Genomic DNA, 22609 nt, shown 5'->3' with positions numbered 1-22609 from the left:
TGGTCATGCCGACCCATGCCAGCGGCCGATCTCCTGGTCATGCCGACCCATGCCAGCGGCCGATCTCCTGGTCATGCCGACCCATGCCAGCGGCCGATCTCCTGGTCATGCCGACCCATGCCAGCGGCCGATCTCCTGGTCATGCCGACCCATGCCAGCGGCCGATCTCCAGGCCACGCCGGCTGATCTCCACAATGCAGCAAAACACATGATCTGAGAATAAACCCTTATAATATAGGACTAGTGACATGGCTGAGAGCATGAGGTGACTGTGGTCTTCCCTGACAGCTGGCGCTCCGAGCGGGAAACGAGAAGGAGGAGGGGGAGACGGCGGACACGGTGGGCTGCTGCTCCCTCAGGGTGGAGCACATCAAGTTGTATCCGGAGCTGGACGGGCAGCAGTACATGGTGGAGTTCGACTTCCTGGGAAAAGATTCAATCAGATATTACAACAAGGTCCCTGTGGAGAAAGAGGTAACACTGCAGATCGCTAGGGTATTGTCCATTACAGTGTGTCAGCAAAGGGAAAATACTAGTCTAAGGTACAGATGGCTGTGCACATGTACAGTATAGTATAATCTGGGGTACAGGGGCCTGTGTATATATAGTACATTAAAATCGGGGGTACAGAGGGTTGTGTGTGTGTGTGTGTGTGTGTGTGTGTGTGTATATATATATATATATATATATATATATATATATATATATATATACACACAGTATAGTATAAACTGGGGGTACATGTGTATATACAGTATAGCCTTCAGGCCTTGTTCTCAGCCTGGGGGGGGCGATACAAAGGTCCCAAATCGCTGATGGTAAGTTGGGATCCTGAAGGAGGAGACCGAGTGAAGCAGAAGGTATGGGCGGACATCACTGATCTCCTTACACAGTGAGTTCTGTACATCTACATGACATTATTCCGCACTCTTGGCCTCACTTTATATCTCCACTAGTGATTCACTCTAACCAGTCGCTCATCATACAATGTAACCTCTGTTAGTAATTATAATAATGTAAAATCTCCTCCCCTTGTATCATGGATTTTCTATAGTGCTGTATAGGAAGACAGGAGCGAATGGAGAAGTATGGCAATATCCTCACAGAACACTAGATGGCAGTATTGTCCACAGCTGTGCTGCATCTTCAGTTACAGAGCAGCAACATTAATCCATATACAGGTTACAGTGATGCTGTGTACTGGTTAATGTGTGAAAGTGGCTTTAGGATTAACACCATCGGATTATTCTGTGGACCCATTCATTTCTATGGTCCCATACACACATCTGTAAGCTTTACAGATCTGTGTTAGAGCCGTGATCCAGGCCAAAAAACAATGCATCAGCGAGAATCTCCTAAATGCAGGGGTCTGTGCTAATATGGATGCACGTCCGTAGTTCTGTCCGCAGGTACGTTGAGGGCTGTGGATGTGGGAATTGCTTCTTACAGCCTATACAAATACTCTATACAGATCCACTGGTGTCAGAAAGTTATATAGATTTGTAATTCTATTAAAAAAATCTCTAGCCTTCCAGTACTTATCAGCTGCTGTATGTCCTACAGGAAGTGGTGTATTCTCTCCAGTCTGACACAGTGCTCTCTGCTGCCACCTCTGTCCATGTCAGGAACTGTCCAGAGCAAGAGAGGTTTTCTATGCAGATTTGCTGCTGTTCTGGACAGTTCCTGACATGGACAGAGGTGGCAGCAGAGAGCACTGTGTCAGACGGGAGAGAATACACCACTTCCTGCAGGACATACAGCAGCTGATAAGTACTGTTGTAGTACAAACAGATATTTTGACTGGTACAGGAACTACTAAGAACCTACTGGAGTCTGGAGGCTCCTATACACATCCCTAATATAGAGACGCGGCTTATAAAGAGCTATTAGGGTAAGGACCATTAACCAGCATTCATCGTCACTGTAACCTGTATACAGATATGTTGTTACCCTGTATCCGAGGCTACCGCACAGTCATGGACCATACTGCCCTCTTGTGTTCTAGCTGGCAGTGGCTAATCCTCATATGGCCTCTATATACCCCTCTATGTGCATTTACTCATTCTGGTCACATGATCAGGATTATATAGCAGGGTAGGATGCATAGCAGTGAGATCCAGCTGACTTGCCCCATAAACCATAATGGAGCATATAGGTTGGATTTGATTGTCCCCCGTGGAGTGAAGTGCGCTGCCATGTGCTTCCCCCTGCTTTGCATCCTGATCGTAGTTGTTTCTCGGGTGCGAGGTCCAGGGTCATCTTCATCTTTTGACAGGTGAAGTGTTCCTCGTGTAATGACTCTCTGCCGTTCTTCCTGCCTCTCAGGTGTTCAAGAACCTGAAGCTGTTTATGGAGAATAAGAACCCGGACGACGATCTGTTTGACCGACTTAATGTGAGTATCCGGCTTCTATCCATCACAGGATACGTGATGTCTGAACACAGCCTGAAAGATGCAGCTGCTGGAACGAAGTGTAAAGGCCCTATTACACAGACAGATTATCTGACAGATCATTGAAGCCAAAGCCGGGAACAGACTATAACCTGAGAAGGGCTCATAAAGGAAAGACTGAGATTTCTCCTCTTCTCACATCCATTCCTGGCTTTGGCTTTAAGGATCTGTCAGATAAATCTGTGTAATAGGGTCTCAAGCCTTTGTGGTCTGCAGCGGCAGTGATGAGGTCACGGCACAGATGTCAGGGGGCTCTTACACCTTAGTAGACCACATGTAATGACTTAGGTCTGTTCCCCCAATGTATACATACAGCCCCGCCATGGTATATGTCGGCATACGTTTTCCCTAGCGCAAACTGGTGGCTGAAAGAAGGGACGAGTTAGGCCGGGTTCATGCTGCGTTTTTGTAGTTTTGTTTTTTTTTCTTCCCTATCTGTTTTTTGCAAAAAAAAACATATAAAAACAAAAGCAATTGTGAGCGTCCGTTTTTCTGTTGACTTTCATTATAAAAATAACACCACGTTTTTGTGTACGATAAAAAAGGGTGCGTTTTTATGTTTGTTTGTTTTTTACAATGCAAGTCAATGATAAAGAAAACCGATGTGCACAAATGCATCTGTTTTTATGTTTTTTGTAAAACGGATAAAAAAACGTAGCGTGAACTCTGCTTAAAAAAGATTTATGGAAAGTGAGAAAATGGATCAAAACTGATGCACCCAAAAGCATCCGTTTTCATCCATTTTCTTTTCTTTGCAAGACACAGATGAAAAAAAAGCAGATTGCAGAAACGCAGTGTGAACCCAGCCTAAGCGAGTGGCTATTCTACTTCTACTTAACAGCTACTTGTACGCTCAGCTTGGTTGTGTATGTGTTTAATGGAAGGGAATAAATGACTGCTCTGCCCCCCCCCCCCCATACTCCCCCTCTGGCAGTGTTCATCTCCTCTCACTGTATATATGTATTTATGCTCTCCAGACGTCCATTGTAAACAAACACCTCCAGGACCTGATGGACGGGCTGACGGCCAAAGTGTTCAGAACCTACAACGCCTCCATCACCCTGCAGAACCAGCTGAAGGAGCTCACCAATGGTCAGTGGCCTCAGAGATGATGATGTAAAATGGATGAGGCCTCCTGCATCTAATAGCCGTATCCAATGATCTCATTTCATGTTCCAGCGGATGACAACGTCGCAGCCAAGATCCTGTCCTATAACCGCGCCAATAGAGCTGTAGCGCTCCTGTGTAACCACCAGAGGGCACCACCAAAGACCTTCGAAAAATCCATGCAAAATCTGCAGGCAAAGGTACGATGTGCGGCTGATGGGTCACTGAGCGGGAATGTTATGTGTATATGAAGCAGTAACATGGGGTCCAGACGTAGCCCCCTCCAGCTGTGGGTGTAGGGGGTCATTCACTTAGTTGGGTTACATGACTGATTGTTAATCTTTGCAGATTGATGCGAAGGAACAGCAACTAAAAGAGGCCAAGAAGGAGCTGAAGAAAGCGAAAGCCGATTATAAAGCTCACCAGAACGATCGCAACAAGAAGTAAGGAGCCATGTCGCTGGGGGTCTGGGCCGCGGGTCGCCGGGTCTGTATACTTTTTGTGCTGCGTTGGCATCCACTGACTGATGTATTTCCAGGGAGGTGGAGAAGAAGAAGAAGCAGGTGGAGCGGCTGGAGGAGCAGCTGATGAAACTGAAGCTTCAGGCCACCGATAAGGAGGAGAACAAGCAGATCGCTCTGGGCACGTCCAAGCTGAACTATCTGGACCCCAGGATTACCGTGGCCTGGTAAGGGGGGTCCTTGGGTGGCCCCAGATCCTGTGCTGTATTTCTCTGAGATGGATAGCTATACACACATACGCCTGCAGTACCCATTGCCACCAGCAGGGGTGCAGCTTTGGGTCAGGTATACAGGCCGCAATACGGAGGAGTCTTGTCTTACCTCACATTAGGCTGCAGCTTCTTACAGAGATAACAGCTCAACCCCTTTAATGCAGTAATTTACACAGCGCCCCCTCTGTCCGTGTGGTTTTTGTCTGGTATTACATCTCAGCCCTATTCGTGTTTAAAGAGCGACTCCGGAGAAAAGTTTTATTTTTCACATCACCTGGTGTCAGAAAGTTATATAGATTTGTAATTCTCCAGTAAAATCTCCAGTTTTCCCATAGTTATTAGCTGCTGTATGTCCTGCTTCACATCCCATTCCCTTTGCTGCAGGTGTAAGAAGTACGGCGTGCCCATTGAGAAGATTTACAACAAGACGCAGCGGGAGAAGTTTGCCTGGGCCATTGACATGACCAATGAAGACTTTGAGTTTTAACGTCGTTCTTGCCAGGAGGGCTCCACCACCTCTCCAGTGGACCCCTGCCCCGATGTGCCTCATCTCTGATGCCTGCCCCCTGCCCCGATGTGTTGTGTCTCTGATGCCTGACCCCTGCCCTGATGTGCCTGGTCTCTGATGTCCGACCCCTGCCCTGATGTGCCTGGTCTCTGATGTCCGACCCCTGCCCTGATGTGCCTGGTCTCTGATGCCCGACCCCTGCCCTGATGTGCCTCATCTCTGATGCCTGCCCCCTGCCCCGATGTGTTGTGTCTCTGATGCCCGCCCCCTGCCCTGATGTGCCTCGTCTTTGATGCCCGACCCCTGCTTAGATGGGCCATGTCTCTGATGCCCGACCCCTGCTTAGATGGGCCATGTCTCTGATGCCCGACCCCTGCTTAGATGGGCCATGTCTCTGATGCCCGACCCCTGCTTAGATGGGCCATGTCTCTGATGTCTGTACTAGGAAGCCTAGTTTCTATACCCCATTTTCCCCAGCACCTCCCTGGTAGGGTCACATCTTTCACGTCTCTGATGTCTGACCTCTGTCTGTGTGCGGCTGCGGTGCCTGACCTCTGTGTGCGGCTGCGGTGCCATCCTGGGTGCGGTGTTCTTTCAACTAAGTATGAATTTAAGGAGCACAATTACCACAGCGCGTTCCACAGGCCTCCAGAGCATACGGCAGCCATCTTGGGTGTCTCCCAGCTTTCTCTGGAACAGATAGGATTGCTGGGGGTCGTCTGGCTCTGGATGTCCCCGTCTCTGAATCTCAGGGATTCTTCGGTCGTTATGTTTGTGTTTTTTTTTTTTTTGTATATTTGATACCAAAGGGGGAAAAAAAGAAACCTGAGGATCTTGTATGTTACACAGGTGAAGTATTATGTTTCTATGCAGACGGCGTCACTTTAATTTATTTCTTTCTAATTTATTTTGATACCTGTGATGAAGGGAAATAAAGTGTGTATTTTGTTTAATTGCTTCTTGTATCGGTGTTAGGTGTAAAGCGGGAGAGGACGGAGCAAGCTCTGCCTCCATCTTGCATGAAATAAGGGTTTGATCACCGACCAATCAGAAGGAATTCTGTCTCTCAGAGCTGTGAGGACGCATTCACATGTTCACGTGGAACACGGACGCTGAAGGCCTGTACCGTAGTCTGTCCCTCGTGCGGGGGAACTGTTACAGGTATTCGCCGCGCTGTAATGACAGCCGTGCAGCTCACGGGACGTGTGAATGCGGCCCTAGTATCTCTATAAGAAGCTCCTCCCCCTCTGCACTCATTACTTGGATTACCTGCACGTTTCATCTTGTTACCTGTATAATAATCACCTGTCCACACACTCATCACACTCCAACCTCTTCTCCATGGCCAAGGCCAAAGAACTGTCTAGGGACAAAACTGTAGACCTGCATAAGGCTGAGATGGGCTACAGGACAATAGGCAGCAGCTTGGTGAGAAGGCAACAACTGTTGGCGCAATTATTAGAAAATGGAGGAAACACAAGATGAGTGTCAGTCTGTGGATCTGTGCAAAATCTCACCTCGTGGGGTAAGGAGGATTACGGAAAAGGTCAGAAATTAGCCCAGAATTACACAGGAAGACCTGGTCACTGACCTGAAGAGAGCTGGGACCACACTCTCATAGATCACTGTTACACTACACCATCAGGGATTATAATCCTGTAGGACACACCAGGTCACCCTGCTCACACCTGCACATGTCCAGGCCCATGTGAGGTCACTACTGACCATCCGGATGATCCAGGGGAGACATGGCAGAAGGTCATGTGGTCAGATGAAGCCAAAATACAACTTTTCGGTATCCACTCCACTCCCTGTGTTTGGAGGAAGAAGAAGGAGGACAACTCCAGGAACACAGTCCAATCCATGAAGCAGAGGGGACAGGACGACTGCAGCGTATAGAAGAGAGGACGGATGGCGCCATGTATCACCAGATACAACAACCTCCTTCCCTCAGTAACAGCCGTGAGGATGGGTGGTGGCCGGGTCTTCCAGCTGACAATGACCCGAACCACACAGCCGGGACAACTAAGGGGGAAACACACAGCCGGGACAACTAAGGGGGAAACCCACAGCCGGGACAACTAAGGAGGAAACACACAGCCGGGACAACTAAGGAGGAAACACACAGCCGGGACAACTAAGGGGGAAACCCACAGCCGGGACAACTAAGGGGGAAACCCACAGCCGGGACAACTAAGGGGGAAACCCACAGCCGGGACAACTAAGGAGGAGACCCACAGCCAGGACAACTAAGGGGGAAACCCACAGCCGGGACAACTAAGGAGAGAACCCACAGCCGGGACAACTAAGGGGGAAACCCACAGCCGGAACAACTAAGGGGGAAACCTACAGCCGGGACAACCAAGGAGAAAACCCAAGGTAATAGCAACATGGGGGATACTACCTACTGGGGGATGGGGTGTCTGCCTACCTGGATGCATGAAGGGGCCCAAATACTGTTTGGGGACACAAAGTTCAAACTATATGGAGGGGCCTTATAGTATATGGGGGGGCACTACTATTTGGAGGCACATATTTGGTGTAACTGCTTATATGGAGGGGCAGAGAGCCGACACTGTTAGTGTGTAGCAATACACATGGGCAGTTTGTATAGAGAAGATGATGATGATGAAGAACTGAGCCTAAAACGTCTGTCTGGCAGATTCTGTGAAGACAAGTCACAGCCAGAGAAGACATTGTGATGGCTGCGCCAGAAGGAGGAGAAAAAGAAAAGCAAAGAACTTTGACTATCTAAAACATCACTAGCAATTCATGCAGAGAAGACTCCTCCTGTGAGTCACTGGATGTAACTGCACTGTAATCACTTATGAGGTCGGCAGAACTTCTGTACAGCTGGATGTTCCTCTATATGGTCACTGCTTAGGAAGAACATTGGTCTTTCATTGGCATAATCCAGTCACGGTGGTGGTGATGGTGTGGCAGTATTATTTGTCCTGTGTATACTGTTATATCTGTCACTGTATGGTAATGATGGCGGTAGTCATGGTGTGGTGGTATTGTTTGTTACTTGCTGACTGGTATAGAGAGATGAGAGAGACCACTATACTGTATGTATCTGCTCACCTTTAGGAGGTTCACAGGGCCGTGCATTGCCGTGGTGTATGGAATCCTCCATAGGGAATAGCTGCCCTATTCAGGGGGGAAACCCATTGTCACCCTGTTAGTGATTCATGAGATGTATAGAATGTATAGTGTGAGGACATGGCGTGTCCCGGTGATGTTTGTGTGTGTCGTGTCCTGGTGACCATTCACTGTCACATGTACAGTAACCAGCACAACCCTAAAGCAGCACAAAGGATGAGCGGGAAAGTCCGGCTCTGCAAGTCACCAGACCAGTTACTAACAACTCCGACCCCTCCTGGAGACCGAGGAGGAGAGGGTGCTGGGGCCCCGGCGGGGGAGTGAGGAGGGGGGGGGAGCTGGGGCCCTGGAGACCAAGGAGCAGGATGGGGGTGCTGGGGCCCGGGAGTGAGGAGGGGGAGCTGGAGACCGAGGAGGAGAGGGTGCTGGGGCCCCGGCGGGGGAGTGAGGAGGAGGGGGGAGCTGGGGCCCTGGAGACCAAGGAGCAGGATGGGGGTGCTGGGGCCCGCTGGCTGAGGGGAGTAAGGGGGGGGGAGCCGGGGCCCTGGAGAGGGAAGTGAGGAGGGGGAGCCGGGGGCCCTGGAGAGGGAAGTGAGGAGGGGGAGCCGGGGCCCTGGAGACTAAGGAGCAGGATGGGGGTGCTGGGGCCCGGGAGTGAGGAGGGGGAGCCGGGGCCCTGGAGAGGGAAGTGAGGAGGGGGAGCCGGGGCCCTGGAGACTAAGGAGCAGGATGGGGGTGCTGGGGCCGGGAGTGAGGAGGTGGAGCCCGGGGCCCTGGAGAGGGAAGTGAGGAGGGGGAGCCGGGACCCTGGAGAGGGATGGGGGTGCTGGGACTCTGCAGAGGGGAGGAGGAGGAAGGGGATGCTGGGATCCTGGTGGGGGAGTGAGAAGGGGAGCCAGAAACTGGGGAGGGGGGGAGGAGGAGAAGGTAAGATAACTTGTCCCCTAGCCATAGGACAGGGGACAAGTAAGTGATGGCAGTGGATCAGACCTCCCCCAGAAATCTCTGCATTGGTCACAGTCTCCTTAGAGCTGCGGGTACGGCACATGACCTGTGGGTCTATTCATTACTATGGAGCCACTGAAAAAACCAAGTGCTCTACCTGCGGCTGTATTCAAAACAAAGGACCCCCGCGATCTCTTACTTCTCCCCTATCCTTCTGCTCCTATTCCCGGTACTGTCAGCTCGAATAAGTTTACATACTCGCTCTCACTTTTTTATTTCCACTGCTATTATGTAAAGCGCCATCTTCCTTAACCCAGGTGCAACAGCAACCCACAGGTGCATGGGCTTACTGTGTATACTCCTCCCAGCGAACACACGGTAAACACCGCGTGAAACCTGCAGTGTGAACAGAGTCATAGATGTGCTGCCAAAATTTCCCTTCTTATCTTCCTTAACCCGCCAGGGCCCAGTGAATACATTACCCGTCTGCGCTGCGGCTGCTTCTGTGGCTCCTAGCACCCTGGCGTCCTGCTCAGCGTGAGATCCACTGACATTCCGGTACGTGGGAACCCACCGTGAAGGTTTATTTTGATAAAGTTAGAGAACTAAGTTGGAAATCCAGTCAGTCTATCCATGTAGATGGGTGGTGGCCGGGTCTTCCTGCTGACAATGACCCGAAACCCACAGTCGGGACGACTAAGGAGGAAACCAACAGCCGGGACAACTAAGGAGGAAACCAACAGCCGGGACAACTAAGGAGGAAACACACAGCCGGGGACAACTAAGGAGGAGACCCACAGCCGGGACAACTAAGGAGGAGACCCACAGCCGGGACAACTAAGGAGGAAACACACAGCTGGGACAACTAAGGAGGAAACCCACAGCCGGGACAACTAAGGAGGAAACTCATAGCCGGGACAACTAAGGAGGAGACCCACAGCCTGGACAACTAAGGAGGAAACCCACAGCCGGGACAACTAAGGAGGAGACCCACAGCCGGGACAACTAAGAAGGAAACACACAGCCGGGACAACTAAGGAGAGAACCCACAGCCGGGACAACTAAGGAGGAAACCCCCAGCCGGGACAACTAAGGGGGAAACACACAGGACAACTAAGGAGGAAACCCACAGCCGGGACAACTAAGGAGGAAACACACAGCCGGGGACAACTAAGGAGGAGACCCACAGCCAGGACAACTAAGGAGGAGACCCACAGCCGGGACAACTAAGGAGGAAACACACAGCTGGGACAACTAAGGAGGAAACCCACAGCCGGGACAACTAAGGAGGAAACTCATAGCCGGGACAACTAAGGAGGAGACCCACAGCCTGGACAACTAAGGAGGAAACACACAGCCGGGACAACTAAGGAGGAGACCCACAGCCAGGACAACTGAGGAGGAGACCCACAGCCTGGACAACTAAGGAGAGAACCCACAGTCGGGACAACTAAGGAGAGAACCCACAGCCGGGACAACTAAGAAGGAAACCAACAGCCGGGACAACTAAGGAGGAAACACACAGCCGGGGACAACTAAGGAGGAGACCCACAGCCGGGACAACTAAGGAGGAAACACACAGCTGGGACAACTAAGGAGGAAACCCACAGCCGGGACAACTAAGGAGGAAACACAGAGCCGGGACAACTAAGGAGGAGACCCACAGCCAGGACAACTAAGGAGGAAACCCACAGCCGGGACAACTAAGGAGGAAACCCACAGCCGGGACAACTAAGGAGGAGACCCACAGCCGGGACAACTAAGGAGGAAACACACAGCCGGGACAACTAAGGAGGAAACCCACAGCTGGGACAACTAAGGAGGAAACACACAGCCGGGACAACTAAGTAGGAAACCCACAGCCGGGACAACTAAGGAGGAGACCCCCAGCCGGGACAACTAAGGAGGAAACCCACAGCCGGGAAAACTAAGGAGGAAACACACAGCCGGGGACAACTAAGGAGGAAACCCACAGCCGGGACAACTAAGGGGGAAACCCACAGGACAACTAAGGAGGAAACACACAGCCAGGACAACTAAGGAGGAAACCCACAGCCGGGACAACTAAGGAGGAAACACACAGCCGGGACAACTAAGGAGGAAACACACAGCCGGGACAACTAAGGAGGAAACTCATAGCCGGGACAACTAAGGAGGAGACCCACAGCCTGGACAACTAAGGAGGAAACCCACAGCCGGGACAACTAAGGAGGAGACCCACAGCCAGGACAACGAAGGAGGAGACCCACAGCCGGGACAACTAAGAAGGAAACACACAGCCGGGACAACTGAGGAGGAAACCCACAGCCAGGACAACTGAGGAGGAGACCCACAGCCTGGACAACTAAGGAGAGAACCCACAGTCGGGACAACTAAGGAGAGAACCCACAGCCGGGACAACTAAGAAGGAAACCCACAGCCGGGACAACTAAGGAGGAAACCCACAGCCAGGACAACTGAGGAGGAGACCCACAGCCTGGACAACTAAGGAGAGAACCCACAGTCGGGACAACTAAGGAGGAAACCCACAGCCGGGACAACTAAGGAGGAAACACACAGCCGGGGACAACTAAGGAGGAGACCCACAGCCGGGACAACTAAGGAGGAGACCCACAGCCGGGACAACTAAGGAGGAAACTCATAGCCGGGACAACTAAGGAGGAAACACACAGCCAGGATAACCAAGGAGAAAACCCCCAGCCGGGACAACTAAGGAGAGAACCCACAGCCGGGACAACTAAGGAGGAGACACACAGCCGGGACAACTAAGGAGGAGACCCCCAGCCGGGAAAACTAAGGAGGAAACACACAGCCGGGACAACTAAGGAGGAAACCCACAGCCGGGACAACTAAGGAGGAAACCCACAGCCGGGACAACTAAGGAGGAAACCCACAGCCGGGACAACTAAGGAGGAAACCCACAGCCGGGACAACTAAGGAGGAAACACAGAGCCGGGACAACTAAGGAGGAGACCCACAGCCAGGACAACTAAGGAGGAAACCCACAGCCGGGACAACTAAGGAGGAGACCCACAGCCGGGACAACTAAGGAGGAAACACACAGCCGGGACAACTAAGGAGGAAACCCACAGCTGGGACAACTAAGGAGGAAACACACAGCCGGGACAACTAAGTAGGAAACCCACAGCCGGGACAACTAAGGAGGAGACCCCCAGCCGGGACAACTAAGGAGGAGACCCCCAGCCGGGACAACTAAGGAGGAAACCCACAGCCGGGACAACTAAGGAGGAAACACACAGCCGGGGACAACTAAGGAGGAAACCCACAGCCGGGACAACTAAGGGGGAAACCCACAGGACAACTAAGGAGGAAACACACAGCCAGGACAACTAAGGAGGAAACCCACAGCCGGGACAACTAAGGAGGAAACACACAGCCGGGACAACTAAGGAGGAAACACACAGCCGGGACAACTAAGGAGGAAACACACAGCTGGGACAACTAAGGAGGAAACACACAGCCGGGACAACTAAGGAGCGGCTCAGTAAGAAGCATTTCATGGTCCTGGAGCCCAATATAAAATCCGTGGAGGTGAGTCTCCCCCAGCTGTTGCCCCCAGTGACAGTCCTGAAACCTGGAAGCTGTGGAGAAGATGTGTATGGGGGAGGGGGACACACTCCTGCTGCAGGGTCTGCAAACCTGGTCAGGACCCCCAGGAAACGTCCGACCTCTGTAACTGCAAACAAAGGTTTCTGCACCAAATAGGAACGTCTCCTCTTCTATTGTATCACATCCTTATTACATGATATAAAATGGTAAATAGAATATTTATAAATATAATTTACAATGTGATTATCTGGAATGTTCTATAGATTCTGTCTCTCACAGGTGCAATATGCCCCCCCCCCCTCTATTCTGTGTAGGTGGTCGGCAGCGGATTAGATACTTATTCTCCCCTCTATAGGTAGATGGATATGGGGGCACATAGAGATGGGCTGTGGTGAGATACTGGGGGAGGGGCACAGTCTGTTAGAGACAGGCGTGGACAGGTGTATGTCTCATCCCTATAATTATCCTCTCCAGGTTACCACAACGCTCTCACCCCCCATCTACCTGTAATTACTGGTGTGACGACACAAAGTGTATAAAGGGGCTGCTGAGCCGTATCCACAGAGTATCTCAGCCCTCCATCCACTGACAGCCATGGCCGCCTGTCCCAGCCTCCTCCTGCTGGCTGCACTCTGTATAGGCACAGGTGGGTGCACAGACTTCTATCACGCTGGGGTCTAATCTGTGTGGTCCTGGTGGGTGTGAGCTCAGCCAGTGATGATATATGTTGTGACGCCAGTGCTTGTCTTGCTGTGATGTTGGTACCTGCTTGTTGTGTGGCTGGCTGTATTCCCCAATGGTCGGTAACCTGTCAGACTTGGACTATTGTTATGGCAGTCCTGATTGGCAACTGACTTACCCAGACAGTCGGTACCGCCACCTACAGAAGCGGGAAAATATAGTATAAAAATATAACAGCTTTTCTGTAGAACTTTGCAGGTTACAGTTTACGGTTTCAAAAGTCATAAATCTTGACACACTTGAATGCTTGAGCTCAGTGCTGGAGGAAGATGCTTGAGAGAAGCAAGAGGGGTAGTTGCACCAGTGCTTGTGGAGGGTAGAGGAGTCCTAACCCAGTGTAGCTTTGTACTTTGCCGATATCTTGAGTGTAGTGATACTCATACTCATGTCCAGACTGTGTCCGATCCCACTATGCCCTCCGATAGCATAGAACCCATCCCAGTAGGGTACCACGAGTCCCAGCCATGGTTATTTGGGTGTAGCTAGGTGTCCGAGTCTTTAAAGTTACCTGCACTGCGCAGTAGGATACGTAGACATTGTATACTAGTTGCTTTGTCCTAGTGAGGCTAGTTCCTATCTTGTTCAGGAGACTTCCCTGCACTTTTAAGACGTATTCCTGGTGTGGGTCAGGGTGTTCCTTGGTGACTTCTCTCCCTGTTGTGTGTTTAGCATTGCATAGTAAACTTAGTGGTAGTTATGGAAGTGTGAAAAAGGTGTTGGTCTCTAACTGCATCTGCTCACATGGGTGGCTAGACTCAACTGAACTTCTTGTCCCTGACAAGGGTCCTTGCATCAGCCAAGCCCCGGCTTAGCTTCCTCAGGAACTTGGCTTTTGTGTGTCCTCTCTTGCTGAGTATTAGACTAGAACTCACTGCACTCCCTCCACCAGTAAAACTTCACCTACATGGGCCTTTGTATGCCTGCCTGTTAGTGGTGGGGATGAGTGTGTGCAGGAGAAAGAAGAGAGAGGGTAGGTAGAGAAGAAAAGAGCACCTCCTAGTGGTCAGAACATAACACATGGTATACAACATTAACCCATTACCTTCTGCAGGTGTGCATATAAATACATACAATGATACAAAACACTGGCACCAGTGGTGGGACATCACATATCTATATACTCCTGCCATCCGTATACTGCCGCCATCCTTACTGTGTTTGTTTCTTACAGTGTACACCTTAACCTGCTACACGTGTACGAGTCAAAACAGCAACAGCAACTGCCTGACCCCGACCAACTGCACCGCTGGGACCACATCCTGTTTGACCTCTGTGCAGGTCGTGGGGATCGGTGAGTGACCTCATCTATAGATATCCCTGGGTTGTTAGAAGATTGTGTGGGTGATAGCTTGCGTCGTCATCAGGGGCGGATTAACCTTACAATAGGCACCGGGCTGTTCACCAAGCCTGGGCCCCCCAACCCCACTGTAACTATAACAGCACTAGCCTGGTGCTCATAGTACTGGATAGATAATGTCATGATGCCCTCATTTGTGCAAAATTGCGGTAAAAAAACTGTGATTTTTTTGCAAGTCATGACAACTGTAGACAATACACCGCTGAGAGTACAAGTCTTTTTGGGTGGCCTTGTATAGACTCCATAGTGTGATCGCTCTTACAGTATAGACTCCATAGTGTGACCGCTCTTACAGTATAGACTCCATAGTGTGACCGCTCTTACAGTATAGACTCCACAGTGTGACCGCTCTTACAGTAGAGACTCCATAGTGTGACCGCTCTTACAGTATATACCCCATAGTGTGACCGCTCTTACAGTATATACCCCATAGTGTGACCGCTCTTACAGTATAGACTCCACAGTGTGATCGCTCTTACAGTAGAGACTCCATAGTGTGACCGCTCTTACAGTATAGACACCATAGTGTGACCGCTCTTACAGTATATACACCATAGTGTGACCGCTCTTACAGTATATACACCATAGTGTGACCGCTCTTACAGTATATACTCCATAGTGTGATCGCTCTTACAGTATATACACCATAGTGTGACCGCTCTTACAGTATATACACCATAGTGTGACCGCTCTTACAGTATATACACCATAGTGTGACCGCTCTTACAGTATATACCCCATAGTGTGACCGCTCTTACAGTATATACCCCATAGTGTGACCGCTCTTACAGTATATACACCATAGTGTGACCGCTCTTACAGTATATACACCCCATAGTGTGACCGCTCTTACAGTATATACTCCATAGTGTGACAGCTCTTACAGTATATACCCCATAGTGTGACCGCCCTTACAGTATATACCCCATAGTGTGACCGCCCTTACAGTATATACCCCATAGTGTGACCGCTCTTACAGTATATACCCCATAGTGTGACCGCTCTTACAGTATATACACCATAGTGTGACCGCTCTTACAGTATATACCCCATAGTGTGACCGCTCTTACAGTATATACACCATAGTGTGACCGCTCTTACAGTATATACACCATAGTGTGACCGATCTTACAGTATATACACCATAGTGTGACCGCTCTTACAGTATATACCCCATAGTGTGACCGCTCTTACAGTATATACACCATAGTGTGACTGCTCTTACAGTATATACACCATAGTGTGACCGATCTTACAGTATATACACCATAGTGTGACCGCTCTTACAGTATATACCCCATAGTGTGACCGCTCTTACAGTATATACCCCATAGTGTGACCGCTCTTACAGTATATACACCATAGTGTGACCGCTCTTACAGTATATACACCATAGTGTGACCGCTCTTACAGTATATACACCATAGTGTGACCGCTCTTACAGTATATACACCAGTGTGTGACCGCTCTTACAGTATATACACTATAGTGTGACCGCTCTTACAGTAGAGACTCCATAGTGTGACCGCTCTTACAGTATATATACCATAGTGTGACCGCTCTTACAGTAGAGACTCCATAGTGTGACCGCTCTTACAGTATATACTCCATAGTGTGACCGCTCTTACAGTATATACACCATAGTGTGACCGCTCTTACAGTATATACACCATAGTGTGACTGCTCTTACAGTATAGACTCCATAGTGTGACCGCTCTTATAGTATATACACCATAGTGTGACCGCTCTTACAGTACAGACTCCATAGTGTGACCGCTCTTATAGTATATACACCATAGTGTGACCGCTCTTACAGTATATACCCCATAGTGTGACCGCTCTCACAGTATATACACCATAGTGTGACCTCTCTTACAGTATATACCCCATAGTGTGACCGCTCTTACAGTATATACACCATAGCGTGACCGCTCTTACAGTATATACACCATAGTGTGACCGCTCTTACAGTATATACACCATAGTGTGACCGCTCTTACAGTATATACTCCATAGTGTGACCGCTCTTACAGTATATACACCATAGTGTGACCGCTCTTACAGTATATACACCATAGTGTGACCGCTCTTACAGTATATACTCCATAGTGTGACCGCTCTTACAGTATATACTCCATAGTGTGACCGCTCTTACAGTATATACTCCATAGTGTGACCGCTCTTACAGTATATACACCATAGTGTGACCGCTCTTACAGTATATACACCCCATAGTGTGACCGCTCTTACAGTATATACACCATAGTGTGACCGCTCTTACAGTATATACACCATAGTGTGACCGCTCTTACAGTATATACACCATAGTGTGACCGCTCCTACAGTATATACACCATAGTGTGACCGCTCTTACAGTATATACCCCATAGTGTGACTGCTCCTACAATATATACACCATAGTGTGACCGCTCTTACAGTATATACCATAGTGTGACCGCTCTTACAGTATATACCCCATAGTGTGACCGCTCTTACAGTATATACACCATAGTGTGACCGCTCTTACAGTATATACGCCATAGTGTGACCGCTCTTACAGTATATACACCATAGTGTGACCGCTCTTATAGTATATACACCATAGTGTGACCGCTCTTACAGTATATACCCCATAGTGTGACCGCTCTTACAGTATATACCCCATAGTGTGACCGCTCTTACAGTATAGACTCCACAGTGTGATCGCTCTTACAGTAGAGACTCCATAGTGTGACCGCTCTTACAGTATAGACACCATAGTGTGACCGCTCTTACAGTATATACACCATAGTGTGACCGCTCTTACAGTATATACACCATAGTGTGACCGCTCTTACAGTATATACTCCATAGTGTGATCGCTCTTACAGTATATACACCATAGTGTGACCGCTCTTACAGTATATACACCATAGTGTGACCGCTCTTACAGTATATACACCATAGTGTGACCGCTCTTACAGTATATACCCCATAGTGTGACCGCTCTTACAGTATATACCCCATAGTGTGACCGCTCTTACAGTATATACACCATAGTGTGACCGCTCTTACAGTATATACACCCCATAGTGTGACCGCTCTTACAGTATATACTCCATAGTGTGACAGCTCTTACAGTATATACCCCATAGTGTGACCGCCCTTACAGTATATACCCCATAGTGTGACCGCCCTTACAGTATATACCCCATAGTGTGACCGCTCTTACAGTATATACCCCATAGTGTGACCGCTCTTACAGTATATACACCATAGTGTGACCGCTCTTACAGTATATACCCCATAGTGTGACCGCTCTTACAGTATATACACCATAGTGTGACCGCTCTTACAGTATATACACCATAGTGTGACCGATCTTACAGTATATACACCATAGTGTGACCGCTCTTACAGTATATACCCCATAGTGTGACCGCTCTTACAGTATATACACCATAGTGTGACTGCTCTTACAGTATATACACCATAGTGTGACCGATCTTACAGTATATACACCATAGTGTGACCGCTCTTACAGTATATACCCCATAGTGTGACCGCTCTTACAGTATATACCCCATAGTGTGACCGCTCTTACAGTATATACACCATAGTGTGACCGCTCTTACAGTATATACACCATAGTGTGACCGCTCTTACAGTATATACACCAGTGTGTGACCGCTCTTACAGTATATACACTATAGTGTGACCGCTCTTACAGTAGAGACTCCATAGTGTGACCGCTCTTACAGTATATATACCATAGTGTGACCGCTCTTACAGTAGAGACTCCATAGTGTGACCGCTCTTACAGTACAGACTCCATAGTGTGACCGCTCTTACAGTATATACACCATAGTGTGACCGCTCCTACAGTATATACCCCATAGTGTGACCGCTCTTACAGTATATACACCATAGTGTGACTGCTCTTACAGTATAGACTCCATAGTGTGACCGCTCTTATAGTATATACACCATAGTGTGACCGCTCTTACAGTACAGACTCCATAGTGTGACCGCTCTTATAGTATATACACCATAGTGTGACCGCTCTTACAGTATATACCCCATAGTGTGACCGCTCTCACAGTATATACACCATAGTGTGACCTCTCTTACAGTATATACCCCATAGTGTGACCGCTCTTACAGTATATACACCATAGCGTGACCGCTCTTACAGTATATACACCATAGTGTGACCGCTCTTACAGTATATACACCATAGTGTGACCGCTCTTACAGTATATACTCCATAGTGTGACCGCTCTTACAGTATATACACCATAGTGTGACCGCTCTTACAGTATATACACCATAGTGTGACCGCTCTTACAGTATATACTCCATAGTGTGACCGCTCTTACAGTATATACTCCATAGTGTGACCGCTCTTACAGTATATACACCATAGTGTGACCGCTCTTACAGTATATACTCCATAGTGTGACCGCTCTTACAGTATATACTCCATAGTGTGACCGCTCTTACAGTATATACACCATAGTGTGACCGCTCTTACAGTATATACACCCCATAGTGTGACCGCTCTTACAGTATATACACCATAGTGTGACCGCTCTTACAGTATATACACCATAGTGTGACCGCTCTTACAGTATATACACCATAGTGTGACCGCTCCTACAGTATATACACCATAGTGTGACCGCTCTTACAGTATATACCCCATAGTGTGACTGCTCCTACAGTATATACACCATAGTGTGACCGCTCTTACAGTATATACCATAGTGTGACCGCTCTTACAGTATATACCCCATAGTGTGACCGCTCTTACAGTATATACACCATAGTGTGACCGCTCTTACAGTATATACGCCATAGTGTGACCGCTCTTACAGTATATACACACCATAGTGTGACCGCTCTTACAGTATATACACCATAGTGTGACCGCTCTTACAGTATATACACCATAGTGTGACCGCTCTTACAGTATATACACCATAGTGTCACCGCTCTTACAGTATATACCCCATAGTGTGACCGCTCTTACAGTATATACACCATAGTGTGACCGCTCTTACAGTATATACACCATAGTGTGACCGCTCTTACAGTATATACACCATAGTGTGACCGCTCTTACAGTATATACACCATAGTGTGACCGCTCTTACAGTATATACTCCATAGTGTGATCGCTCTTACAGTATATATACACCATAGTGTGACCGCTCTTACAGTATATACCCCATAGTGTGACCGCTCTTACAGTATATACACTATAGTGTGACCGCTCTTACAGTATATACTCCATAGTGTGACCGCTCTTACAGTATATACCCCATAGTGTGACCGCTCTTACAGTATATACACCATAGTGTGACTGCTCTTACAGTATATACACCCCATAGTGTGACCGCTCTGACAGTATATACACCATAGTGTGACCGCTCTTACAGTATATACACCATAGTGTGACCGCTCTTACAGTATATACACACCATAGTGTGACCGCTCTGACAGTATACACCCCATAGTGTGACCGCTCTTACAGTATATACACCATAGTGTGACCGCTCTTACAGTATATACACCATAGTGTGACCGCTCTTACAGTATATACATCATAGTGTGACCGCTCTTACAGTATATACACACCATAGTGTGACTGGTCTTACAGTATATACACCATAGTGTGACCGCTCTTACAGTATATACACCATAGTGTGACCGCTCTTACAGTATATACACCATAGTGTGACCGCTCTTACAGTATATACTCCATAGTGTGACCGCTCTTACAGTATATACACCACAGTGTGACCGCTCTTACAGTATATACACCATAGTGTGACCGCTCTTACAGTATATACACCATAGTGTGACCCCTCTTACAGTATATACACCATAGTGTGACCGCTCTTACAGTATATACACCATAGTGTGACCCCTCTTACAGTATAGACTCCATAGTGTGATTTTCTTCTCACCGTCTCCTCTCCTTCCCCTGTAGGGAGTCTCTCTTATGCCACCATCACCAAGTCTTGCTCCTCAGCTTGTGTAGCGGCTGGCACTAATATCGTTGTGTATTCCGGGAGTCAGACCTGCTGCAGCACTGACCTGTGTAACACCAGCGGCGCCTCCAGCATCAGATCCACCAACAGCATCCTGGCCGCCGCTCTGGGAGTCACCGCGGTCCTGCTGAGAAGCTTCTCCTAGTCATCTGCACGTTATCCAGGAACCTCCCCATACAGACGGCTCTCCGACAGGACGACCAGTTATAACCCATCCCTTCAAGTCCTTGAGCTCTTTTGGCCCTCCGGCTTTCATCTTTGGATCTGAGGTCTCATCTTTATAATCAATTGAAGAAACTACAAAACAAAGGGCAAAGAAGCAATATTTGTGAGGAAAAGTGTGAAAAAAAATCATATTCCTTATGATTATATATTTTTATGTCTTCCTTATTTTACTACTTTTTTAAAATAAAAAAAACTTAGGAAAAAATAGCTGTAAATGGGCATATTCCTCCTCCCCCCCCCTCCGCACCTTCTCTACAATCTACAGACACAGCCGCCTTATTCCTCCTCCCCCCCCAGCACCTTCTCTACAATCTACAGACACAGCCGCCTTATTCCTCCTCCCCCCGCACCTTCTCTACCATCTACAGAGACACAGCCGCCTTATTCCTCCTCCCCCCCGCACCTTCTCTACAATCTACAGACACAGCCGCCTTATTCCTCCTCCCCCCCCAGCACCTTCTCTACCATCTACAGAGACACAGCCGCCTTATTCCCCCTCCCCCCGCACCTTGTCTTCTATCTACAGACACAGCCGCCTTATTCCTCCTCTGCACCTTCTCTACCATCTACAGAGACACAGCTGCCCTATTCCTCCTCCGCACCTTCTCTACCATCTACAGAGGCACAGACGCCTTTTTCCTCTTTCGCACCTTCTCTACAATCTACAGAGACAGCCGCTTAATTCCTCCTCCGCACCTTCTCTACCATCTACAGACACAGCCGCCTTATTCCTCCTCCCTCCGCACCTTCTCTACCATCTACAGAGACACAGCCGCCTTATTCCTCCCCCCTCCGGACCTTCTCTACCATCTACAGACACAGCCGCCTTATTCCTCCTCCCTCCGCACCTTCTCTACCATCTACAGAGACACAGCCGCCTTATTGCCCCCCGCACCTTCTCTACGATCTACAGACACAGCCGCCTTTTTCCTTCTCCGCACCTTCTCTACAATCTACAGAGACAGCCGCTTAATTCCTCCTCCGCACCTTCTCTACCATCTACAGACACAGCCGCCTTATTCCTCCTCCCTCCGCACCTTCTCTACCATCTACAGACACAGCCGCCTTATTCCTCCTCCCTCCGCACCTTCTCTACCATCTACAGAGACACAGCCGCCTTATTCCTCCCCCCTCCGGACCTTCTCTACCATCTACAGACACAGCCGCCTTTTTCCTCTTTCGCACCTTCTCTACAATCTACAGAGACAGCCGCTTAATTCCTCCTCCGCACCTTCTCTACCATCTACAGACACAGCCGCCTTATTCCTCCTCCCTCCGCACCTTCTCTACCATCTACAGAGACACAGCCGCCTTATTCCTCCCCCCTCCGGACCTTCTCTACCATCTACAGACACAGCCGCCTTATTCCTCCTCCCTCCGCACCTTCTCTACCATCTACAGAGACACAGCCGCCTTATTGCCCCCCGCACCTTCTCTACAATCTACAGACACAGCCGCCTTTTTCCTTCTCCGCACCTTCTCTACAATCTACAGAGACACAGCCGCCTTATTCCTCCTCCGCACCTTCTGTGGTGTAGTATATATAAAACTCGGCCAGTGATGGTGATTGTCGTGACGCCAGTGCTAGTCCAGCACACAGGTGTGATGTTGGTACCTGCTTTGTGTATGGCCAGTTTGTACTGTTCCCCAATGGTCGGTGACCTGCCGGGCTGTGATGGGTCCCTTGGGCTCTTGTCACAGTGGTCCAGAGTGGGGAAATGACCCACCCCGACTGTCGGCTCCGCTACCTACAGAAAGGGGAAAAATCACCCAAGGAATATGTAGCCGGGATGTGTAGGTGCTGGTGCAATAATCACTGAGTCCCACTAGAATAA

At 49.1% G+C, this 22609-nt stretch overlaps 2 protein-coding genes across 4 annotated transcripts in view; both read left to right on the top strand.

The window, feature by feature from the left end:
* The window catches only part of TOP1MT (DNA topoisomerase I mitochondrial), a 37046-nt gene extending 31294 nt beyond the window's left edge, over positions 1–5752 (top strand). For all 3 annotated transcript variants that reach the window (XM_069956990.1, XM_069956989.1, XM_069956991.1), the window contains 7 exons: positions 289–474; positions 2326–2394; positions 3429–3543; positions 3631–3758; positions 3907–4001; positions 4097–4246; positions 4676–5752. In XM_069956990.1, the coding sequence (XP_069813091.1) occupies positions 289–474; positions 2326–2394; positions 3429–3543; positions 3631–3758; positions 3907–4001; positions 4097–4246; positions 4676–4778 (846 nt within the window). In that variant the 3' untranslated portion in view covers positions 4779–5752. The remainder of the gene's footprint in view (positions 1–288; positions 475–2325; positions 2395–3428; positions 3544–3630; positions 3759–3906; positions 4002–4096; positions 4247–4675) is intronic.
* A 7258-nt stretch (positions 5753–13010) lies between these two features.
* LOC138784270 (lymphocyte antigen 6E-like) lies at positions 13011–20837 on the top strand. Its single transcript, XM_069959785.1, has 3 exons — positions 13011–13062; positions 14329–14448; positions 20489–20837. The coding sequence occupies exons 1-3, from the start codon at positions 13011–13013 to the stop codon at positions 20692–20694; spliced, it is 378 nt and encodes a 125-aa protein (XP_069815886.1). The 3' UTR covers positions 20695–20837.
* Positions 20838–22609: the final 1772 nt, after the last annotated feature.

This window comes from Dendropsophus ebraccatus, chromosome 2, assembly GCF_027789765.1.
Source record: "Dendropsophus ebraccatus isolate aDenEbr1 chromosome 2, aDenEbr1.pat, whole genome shotgun sequence".
In the NCBI taxonomy this organism is placed as follows: Eukaryota; Metazoa; Chordata; class Amphibia; order Anura; family Hylidae; genus Dendropsophus; species Dendropsophus ebraccatus.
This window is presented reverse-complemented; position numbering and strand designations above follow the sequence as displayed.